Source organism: Chinchilla lanigera, unplaced genomic scaffold (genome assembly GCF_000276665.1).
Source record: "Chinchilla lanigera isolate Chin_1 unplaced genomic scaffold, ChiLan1.0 scaffold00137, whole genome shotgun sequence".
Taxonomy (NCBI): Eukaryota; Metazoa; Chordata; class Mammalia; order Rodentia; family Chinchillidae; genus Chinchilla; species Chinchilla lanigera.
This window is the reverse complement of record NW_004955538.1, coordinates 3,440,520-3,450,396: the sequence shown is the minus strand read 5'-3', so window position 1 is coordinate 3,450,396 and position 9,877 is coordinate 3,440,520. Positions and strand designations below refer to the sequence as shown.

The window sequence follows — 9,877 nt, the reverse complement described above, 5'->3', positions numbered from 1 at the left end:
CGAGGCTCCGGGACCCAGGAGCCAGGCACCGGGTGGGCGGTCCCTCCCCGGCCAGGCCCCGCCCCGCGCCGCCCCGCCCCGCGCCACTCTCTGGCGCCCATAGCGACCCAGCCCCACCTGCGCTCCGCCCCTCACTCGCCACGCATGCCCAAGCCGCGGTCACGCATGCGCAGCTACCTCCGCTCGGCCCGCCCTTGCCGCCATGGAGCGCATCGAGGGCGCGGCTGTGGGCCCCTGCCCCAGTTCCGTGTACCTGTGTCCGCTCCGGCTGCACTACCGCCAGGTGAGAGCCCTCCCGCCGCGCCACCTCGGCCGTGCTGCCTTGCTGCCCGCGGACCCCGCCCAAGGCCCCGCCCCTTCCGCGCTCCACCGCGAGGCCCCGCCCCTCTAGCGCCTTCGCCCCGGGAGCTCCCCGCCCCCGCCCGCCTTTGCAGGCCCCGCCCTCCTGGGCCCCGGCCCCCGCTCGGGGCTTAAGCACCACCTCCGTGCCCTGTCGCGGAATCCCAGACTCTAGGGTCCCGGGCTGGGCGGGGAGGTTGGAGGAGCACCGTACCTTCAGGGAGCGCCGCTGGTCTCGTGTTTTTCGGGCCCACCCCTGTCCTCCTTTGCGTCTGGACTCGTTGGTTGGTCCGGGGATCGCAGAAGTGGTAGCCCACCTGCTCAGCCTTGGAGTCCGAGATAGATGGGTAGAAGGGAGGCGGCGGAAGAGGGCGCCTCTCAAGGTGGGCTTCCTTCGGAGGGGCGCTGGGGAAGGCACCGTCACTGCTCAGCGCGGAACGGCCCGGGGACAGCCTGTGCTTAGCATGGGGCACACAGTAGGCTCACGGAAATACTGTGCTTCCTGCCCGGGCCACCTTCCCCCACCCCTGCCGTTGTCCTCGCCTCTTTATGCCAGCTCGTGGCCAGCAGCTGCTTCCTCCAGGCCACGCAGGAGAACTCCCTTCCTGCCTCTACAGCACAGCCCCCGGAACCCCAGCTGGTCCGGCTCTGGTGCCCCGTCTGCCCTGGGAAAAACCCACCGCTACCTGTCACCTCACTAGGCGTGCCTTCCCTGCCGCAGTGGTCCTACTGCGTGCTTCTGAGGACAGGGCACTGAGGGCAGTGTGAGCCCAGGGGCGTGGAGGGGACCAGCTGGGGGACAGAGGGTGGAGATGAGAGTGGAAGCCATTTCCTTTTCACTGGGCCAGGGCCCGGAACCTGGCGGCATGGGATGGCTGATACCGGTGGGCAGGTGGGCAGGTGTGCAGGTGGGCTGGTGAGCCAGACAGGGCCTGTGGGAGGGGGTCCGCTGCTCCTTCCACCTCCCAGATGGCTACCAGGAACACTGGACAGGACAGGGTTTGCCATTGGGGCGCAGCTGCACCCGTTGGCTGCTTGTGCTGCCTGACCTAGGGAGGCCTGGTGGTGGGCATGTGGACAAGTGCAGGGGATCTTTGTGGCCTTGAGCAGCAGGGGCAGATGCACCTTGGCCTGTCCCTGCCTTCCAAGGCCTCTGTGGGTCTTGGTGGACCCCGCCCTGCGCCTCTGACAAAGTTTTGATTTTGAGCTGAGAGGGTCCTTGAAGCCTACCTGGGCAACCGTGACCTAGGGCAGGCCCAGCCTTCTGAGGTAGGATTCAAGGGCCTCCCCTGGAGTGGCCCAGTGGGTGGCGGCCTCCCTGGGTGGCAAGACAGCAGGCAGGCCCAGGCTCGCCTCTCAGGGTGGTGCTGCAACGGCCTCTCAGACAGCTGGACCTGGCAGGCCGTTGCCCCCCACCTTGGAAACCAGGACGCCTCTGCCTCTGGCCAAACTTGGGCCAACCACCTCTGGGCCTCGCCCACCAGGCTCCAGCCTGGATCCCCTTCCCCACTCAGCGTCACCTCCAGGAAGTCCTCAGGGACTGCTCCTGAGTGGCAAGGTAGGCCATGCTCACTGGGGATGGGTGCCATGACAGGGTCCAAGTCCAGCGCCATCTACTGAGACCCCTGGGAGGAGTGGCCACCACCTCCGGTCCAGGTGGAGCCCATCCTGCTCAGTGGCATCTAGCCAGCAGGGTGCTGGCTCCTCATACCTAGAGCCTTGTTGCTGTTACCCTGGCTCCTCCATGGGCCCAGCCCGACCCCAGCCCCTCATGTCACTGAGTGCTGTTGGACACTGGGAATGCGACCACAGGAAGTGTGAGGTCAGCCCTGGCCAGGACTATGGTTGGCAAACCTTGCATCGTGACCCAGGCCAGCTCCCCCTGGTGCTGGTGTCACTCAGGAGGCTGGCCGATCCTCCCTGCCTGCCTGTGTGCCTTGTCCAGGGGCCCATGTATGCTTTAGTGGTGAGCTTGACTTTGCCCACTTGGGACCCTTTCTGGTATGCCCCTGAGGCCATCACTATACTTTCCCTCCCTGTGCCCACCATGGTCCTTCCCATAATTGGTGACAGCATGCATCTCTGTGCAGCTCTGTGCTCATGGGTCCTTCTTGCCTTTGCCCAGGCTCTCTGTCCCCTCACTGGGTACACCTTAGCCTGCATGCCAAGCTCCTGAGGGGAGCTCCTGATGGGCAGCGGATCTGTCTGGGCTCTGCCATGCTGGCAATGCTGCAACTTGCTGACTGCCACTCTGCCTCTTTCAGAATGGTGTCCAGAAGTCCTGGGACTTCATGAAGACGCATGACAGGTGAGGGCCTGGACTGGCTGCTGGGGCCTGTGAGGACCCTGGGGCTTGGGGTTCCATTCCTGCCCTGTTTCTGCTCCTTTATGGCCCTTACTAATCCCCTCTCCAGCTAGCCACTGGTTTTCCTGTCCCAAGAGCAGGCTAAGGCCTGACAGTTACCTGCCTATAGGGCTCGAGGGGCCAGCGTGGGGCACTGGCCCCTAGCATTGGGGTGCAGCTGTGGGCAGCTGGCCATCGGGCAAGTGGCTGTCAGTTACCTGGCCTCCACTGCCTACCACCCACCCCTACTCAGTAGGCCCAGGGCCTAGCCTGGCTTTGTCCCTGGCCATCTCTGGGCCTGGCTGGTTTCATTCTCCCTGAGTAAGGGCCAAACCTTCCTGGCTGGGGGTGGGGTAAGCTGGGAATAGGGCCCCTGCTGAGTCCCCACCCTGCAGTGTGGCCATCCTCCTGTTCAACTCTTCGCGGAGGAGCCTGGTGTTGGTGAGGCAGTTCCGGCCAGGTGAGGCCCTCTGGTGGGGTGGGGGAGGCCAAGGGTCCGAAAGTAAACGTGGGGAGGGGCCCCAGGGGCAATAGGCCTTGTGAGGGCTATGGCCCTGAGCAGGTCGCTGGGAGGCGACTCCCACGTGGCTGTGTTCCCCATCCAGCTGTGTATGCAGGTGAGGTGGAGCGCCGCTTCCCGGGGTCCCTGGCAGCTGTGGCCCAGGACGGTCCCCCAGAGCTGCTGCCCGCCCTGCCTGGCTCTGCGGGTGTGACAGTGGAGCTGTGCGCTGGCCTCATGGACCAGCCTGGGCTCTCAATGGAGCAGGTGGCCTGCAAGGAGGCCTGGGAGGAGTGCGGTTACTGCCTGGCCCCCTCTGACCTGCGGCGGGTCGCCACATACAGGTGAGCAGTGGCCCAGGTGGGACAGGTGGGGTGGGAGTGAGTGCCCTGTCGTGCAAGCAGAATGTCCTCCTTATCTTTCAGCGTGGCGTGGGAGGGCGGGCCTGAGTTGCTTCTGACAGCCAGCCAAGAGCCCAGGTCCTAGGCTCCTCCTGGGTACACTTGCCTGTGTCCCCACCCTGCAGCCCAGCGTGTGGGGCCCAGCTCAGTGACAGCTGCTGCCGACAGATGCCTCCACTTCCTGTGGGATTAAGCACTGGGCGCTGGGGGTGGGGTGAGTCACAGCACTGTCCTCAGGAGAGGCATAGGGGCAGCCTAGCCTGGTGCCTGTCCCCACCAACACCTGGATGACCCCTCTCAGCCTCCATGGGTCCCACCAACTGGGTCCACCCTCTCAGAACAGGATATTTGGGTGAAGCCATGCCCTGCCCTGGAGACACTGAGGGGGGTCTCCAACCCCAACTGAGGTCTTCCAGGGCCACCCCTAGCCAAGCTGAGCACCACACTTTGCAACCTTTTCAAGGCCAGGGCCACTCCACCCTCCCTTGTTAGGCCTGGGGCTTTCTTGTCTCAGCCTCCAAGAGTCCTCACTGGGGCTCCTGGTGGGGCTCCCCCTGAAGGCAGGCTTCCAGGCCCACAGGCTGGCCATGTGGAGGACAAGGACTGGCCTAGTTATCTGCAGATTTCTTTTTTGTTTTTTTTGTTTTTTTTTTTTTTTGGTTTTTCTCCGGTACCAGGAACCGAACTCACGACCTTGCGCTTGCCAGGCAGGCGCTTTGCCGCTGAGTTAAATCCCCAGCCCCATCTGCAGATTTCTTGATGACCCAGCTGAGGTCCTGAACTGGGACTGGGCCAGTGGGAGGGGAAGGCAGGGGCTGCTGGAGGAGGTGTTGTGCCTGCACACCTGGACAGGCGTCCCTGGCTGCAGGGTTCCTTAGCAGAGCTTTGAGCCGAGGGGACTCAGTGGGGAGCACCTGCCCAGTGCACACTCTGAAGAGAGGGCTGTGGCTGTGTGCGGCTGGGCTGGGCTGGGCGGGGGACATCCCTGCATTCTCACAGGCAAGACAAGTAGCACAGTCCCAGGGCTCCCTGTCTATGGCCCTGGAGAGCATGTGGAGAGAGGGCAAGGAAGCAGCTGGGGCGGCCTGGGTGCCCGTCTTCCATATCTGATCCCCGCTGTCAGGTGCATCTCTGAGGCTCTCATCCTGCATCCCTCGGGCCAGATCCCCTTCTGCCACCCTATGCCCACACAGTCACCTTTTCTGTCCCTGTGCATTGCCAGTCTGGGCCACTCCCCACCAAGAAAGAGATCCTCTCTCACCCTCTGCAGCTGCCAGTTCACCATGCAGCCATGCAGCTGACCCATTCCACTGCCTGGTTTGCTTGGCACACAGTCCTGAGGTGCCCTGCTTCCCACAGCGGGTGCCCGTGTTGGGGGTCCACTGAGCAGGGGTGCACAAGCAGGTACCTGCAGAGCAGCCTGCCATGGGCAGGGGCTTGGGGAGTGCCTGGTGTGCCTCTGGTTTCTGTGCATCTGGGGTCTGTATGCAGGGGGCTCAGCTTCTGACGAAGGTCTCACCAGACTGCAGCCAGGGCTGCGTATCTGCCTGGGGGCTTCTTCGCAGCCCGTGCAGCGGCCGTGGCACTCTGCTGTGGTCCCCTGGTGTCAGAGGCGCCGTTTCCTCCTTGACTGTTAGCTGGGGGCCACTCGCAGCTCTTTGCCTGCTTGTAAGCCCTGCCCCATGTCCTCTGATGTGTCAGGTGCTCCATCTCAGGCAGCAGGAGAGTGTCTGACTCCCTCCATCTCTGACCTTGAAACCCCTTCCCTTGAGCACCTGCCAGAGAAGGCCAGGCCCACCTGGGATGAACTCAAGTCAGTCATCAGGGCCCTGAATTCCATCTGTAAAACCCTCCTGCCTCTGCGTACAACAGCTAATCACAGACGACATACTCGGCGTGGCCTAGGTCCCCCTTACCCAGGGTGGGCCACACAGGAGTGGTGGGGCCACCTTGTGGCTCAGCAGGCCCATCCCACCCTACAGGTCCGGCGTGGGACTGACAGGTTCCAGCCAGACCATGTTCTACGCGGAGGTGACAGATGCCCAGCGAGGCGGACCAGGTGGGGGCCTGGCAGAGGAGGGCGAACTCATCGAGGTTGTGCACCTGCCCCTGGATGGCGCCCAGGCCTTCGCAGACAACCCCAACATCCCCAAGACCCTCGGTGTCATCTTTGGCATCTCATGGTTCCTCAGCCAGGTGGCCCCCAGCCTTGGTCTGTAGTGAGACTTGGGCTCTGAACTGGGCTCTGGACTGAGGCAGCTCCAGGCTTGGCCCTGCCCTGTGGACCAATAAAGCCATGTACTTTAGCTGACGGCACCATGCAGAGCTCTAACCTGGGCAGCTTGGAAGGAGAAGGGGAGGGCTGGCTACTGGTGAAGGCCCCTTGTTGCCCTGTGGTGGGCCTGCAGGGGGCCAGTGGATGGCTAACTGGGGATGGGGACAGGCTGGCCTAAGGCTACAGGAGGGGCTGCTGGGGCAGGGGGAAGAGTGTACAGCCCCAGGATCTGGCTCCTTGGTCAGTATGTCCAGGGTGAACCATGTCCATGGGTGTGGGGTGGAGCCAGCTCTAGTCTTCACAGCACACACTTCCTGCTCCTGGCTAGGTGGGCGATTCTGTCCAGCCTACTGCTGCGCTTGGACCACTTCTGTGTGCCCCCTGAGCTGGGGTCTGTGAGTGGGTCTCCCTGGACCTTGGGGCATGAGCAGTGCGTGTAGGCCATTCCTCACTGGGACCTGGACCGCAGTGTCCTTGGCACAAGCAGCCTGGCCCAAGGTGCTAGCCCTGTGCCCTGCTGGCCTTGAGTGCTGGTACCCAGAGGGCCTGGAGTGCCAGGAGAGCAGTCACCCCCTGGCCAGCTGTGTGAGCCCTGCTTATGGGATAGGTGTGTGGATCCAGCTTCTGCTCCGAGGGCCTGCTGGGCAGTCTGTCTGGGGGTGACCCTTTCCGACGGTGGCTACCTGGCTGGCTGGTTCTTGCCCAGAGCCTCAGCCCTGGTCAGCTTCTTGGGCAATGCTGGGGGCCTGGGAGGGGCAGCCCAGGTTCAGGGGATGGGATCAGGGGACCAGTAGCTTGCTCCATCAGGACTGCCTGCTCTGAAGCTCTGCAGTCCCCATGGTGGACCAAACGAAGGACTGCCTTCCCACAGGTGCTCTGCGTGTCCGAGCATGAAAGGTCCCTGACTACCCTCGTGCTGGCCTGGGCAGCAGCCTGGGAACTCTAAGAACAATGTTACTGGACCCTGTGTGGCCTGGCCCAGGCAGGGACCCCCTTGGGCAGTACCACCTGTATGCAAATGCTGGCTGTGACCTAGGTGGGGTCTTGTGGGATCCAGCAGGCAGGGACATGGCTGTAGGAGGGACCTTTAGGTGGGCGTGACTGTGTCCAAGGGGCTATGCAAGTTGGTAGAGGTGTCTCCCAGCAGGACAGATTTCCGGGATAGGGGCCACCTGGCCTGCCTCCTTCCATGGGAAGCCTGCCTGATGCCCATCTTAGGGGGCTCCATAGCATTTTGGGGTGACCTGCAGGTGCTGCCTGCTGCTGTGAAGGGGCACCGGTGGGCATGGGTGGGGCAAGGTTCTGGGTGGTAGGTGGGCAGAGGCAGGGACAGGGGACCTGAGCTTGGTACAGTCGAGCCCCTGCTGGCTCTGCCGCCTGATGGGCGGTCAGCAGGCACCATGCGGGGCTAATGGAGCTGGCATCGATTTCCCGGCATGGGGGGGGTTGTAACCGGAAACTCCCCTCCCTGGCTGCTATATTTAGCACTCAGGACACCAGCGGAAGCACAGCTCACTCCTGAGCCCAGCCAGCTCTGCCCTGGTCCTAGCTGCCTGTCTCCAGCCTGGTCCACAGGAGGGGCTGCAGGCCTACAGCTCCAGCTCAGGCTGAGTGGCCCCCTCTGCATGTCACCTGGCACAAGCCGAGCCCCACTCAGAGCACATGAAGCCCCCAGCAGAGAATGGCAGTGCTAGGAGGTTGAGGGTTTCCTAGCTCTGCTGTTCCCCAGGGGCCTTCAGGGTAGAGATGAAGAGGGAGGACGCCCCGCCCAGCAAGGGAGGGGGCTGAATATCCCTACACCCTGACCCCAGCTGGGTGAGACATGGATCTGTGGAGCTAGTGCTACCCACTGCCACCCTGGAAAGCCCCAGTGATTCCTGGCCTTTCTGGCCTGAGGGCTATAGAGGGGACCCCGGGAAGGAGGGGTCCTATCTGATACCTAGCCCCTCCCTGTGAGCAAGGTAGCCTGGAGTCACCTTTGGACAGATCTGATCTAGACTATGACTGCCAGGAGACTAGGGGCAGGTGGCACCCTTGGCAGAGGTGGGAAAAGACCGCTTGTGCTGTCCCGGGCACAAGGACCAGGTCTCATGCCCAAAGGGCTGGAAGGGAGGCAGGAGGGGTCTGCCCTGCTAGACCAGTATGCGCACGAGACAAGCGTTCCTCACAAGTGTGCAGTGATGGCTCCAAGCAGGACCCATGTCGACACCCTGCTGCGTGAGCTGGCCAGCAGTAGGAATCTGGGGGTGGGTGCAGGAGGGCTGGGGGCTGCCTGGGCTCTGTCCCACTGACATTGGAATCCCCTCCTCACCCTGCACACCAGACCCCTCTCCCCTGCCCCTGCCTGAAGCAGGGGTCCAGATCAGAATCGCCACCTTGGGCGGCTCAGCAGCCCTCTGACTTCCTGTCGGTCCTAGCAGGAAGCCTCAGTCTCACCACAGGCCTGTTCTGGTCCCTGTGTCCTTGCCATGCAGGCTTCCTTCACCGCAGGGCCTTGGCACGTGCTGTCCCCACTCCTTACCTGGTGGCCTTGACTACCCTTGGGGCACATCAGACTCCTTCTGCTTGGTTTTGCTTGCCTGCTTCAGCCTTTGGGTTTGGGGTCTGGATTGCTAAGTCCCCACCCACCATGGATAGAGGTCCCAGGGGCGGTGCCCACCTTGTTCACTACTTGGTCGAGTGCCTGGCAGGGACACCCAAGGTCTCTCTCTCCTTGGGAACCGCCCCCTCCAGGCCAGAGTGGGGAGGGGACTTGTTCACAGGGAGCCCCCACTGCAAGGAGCAGCCCCTGGATCCCCTGTACACAGCCCAACTCCTGTAAGGGGGTGTTTTGTGAGAGGCCTGGTGTGGCTTGTGTCCTGCCCAGCTCAGCCTACCCAGGGGATCAGTGGGCTAGGAACCTGAGACAGAACCAGCAGTTTGGGTCTTGGGGAACCTAGCCCACCTCTTCAAGGCTCGCTGTGACCCGAGCCTTGTCCTGGAAGCAGGGAACTGGTGTGGAGTTTTCCCAGGGTATCAGTTGCCTACATCAGGGTGCCAGGCAGGTTCGACTCAGATTCTGACTACACTGTGTACACTAAGCCCAGGGTGGGGAACGTGGTGGGGAACGCAGCTTCTGGGAGGGTGGCCCAGAAACCCTTAGCCAGTACGGGGATTTCCAACCCCTAAAGCAACACTGGCCCTGGAAAGGCCCAAGTGCAGGACAGCAGGTTGGAGAAAGCAGCCCTTGGTGTTGACCCTGTCAAGGAACAGCGAGGTCACCAAGGAGATGGCAAGGGTGTGGTGCTGAGGGGAACCTGGCAGCCCAAGGATCCTTTTGGGGCAGCCCTCTAGATGCGCACATCTAGGCTTCCTCATTTCCCGCATCCTCGACCGCGGAGTATGGACCTCTGGCCTGGGTGTTCCTCCAAGGCGTGGCCTGGCAAACCCGTCCACACCAAGAAACATTTGTGGACTGTCTGCTTGACCACCCGTGCCTCTCGGAGGGGAGAGCCGGCGTCGGAGGGCAGCAGCGCCCCCTTCAGCGAGCGGGGAAGCTGCAGGAGGCCGTGGAGCCAGAGGGTCCCGGGGGAAGGGGCGCGCAGCGGAGGCGAGCTCTGGCTCGCTCGGCAGGCGGCATCTCCGCTGGGACCAGGAGCGGCGCGGAGGAGGCGCATGAATGAGAGGTAAGAGCGGCGGCGACCTCAGGAGGCACCCCAGTCGACCCCCGCCGGGACGCGGCTGCCTCCGCCTGGCGAGGTTGAGGGCGAGGGCGAGGGCGAGGGCGAGGGCGAGGGCGAGGGCGAAGGGGCAGCCCCACGACCAGCCGCCCCGCGCCCAGGCCGCACCCTCGCCGCCTTTAAAGCCGGGACGCCCCCCCAGCCCCACCCAGTGGCGCTGCCCCGCCTCCTCATGCATATGCAGGTGCGCGGGTGACGAATGGGCGAGCGAGCTGTCAGTCTCGTCTTGAACTTGTTGGCTGCGGTGTCGGAGCGCGGGCGCGCAGAGCCGAGGCCGGGACCCGCCGCCACCTCTGCCGC

The 9,877-nt window shown here is 63.5% G+C and overlaps 1 protein-coding gene across 2 annotated transcripts; it reads left to right on the top strand.

The window, feature by feature from the left end:
* On the top strand, nucleotides 1–5,899 carry Nudt14 (nudix (nucleoside diphosphate linked moiety X)-type motif 14). Of its 2 annotated transcripts, none has more exons than XM_005410856.2 (5): nucleotides 1–283; nucleotides 2,604–2,647; nucleotides 3,079–3,143; nucleotides 3,289–3,526; nucleotides 5,566–5,899. In XM_005410856.2, exons 1-5 carry the CDS (start codon nucleotides 203–205, stop codon nucleotides 5,801–5,803), a joined length of 666 nt encoding a protein of 221 aa, XP_005410913.1. In that variant the 5' UTR covers nucleotides 1–202; the 3' UTR covers nucleotides 5,804–5,899. The 2 variants fall into 2 exon arrangements, with proteins under 2 accessions (XP_005410913.1, XP_005410914.1); XM_005410857.2 differs by having other exon boundaries at nucleotides 3,301–3,526; nucleotides 5,566–5,894.
* The last annotated feature ends 3,978 nt before the right edge of the window (nucleotides 5,900–9,877 follow it).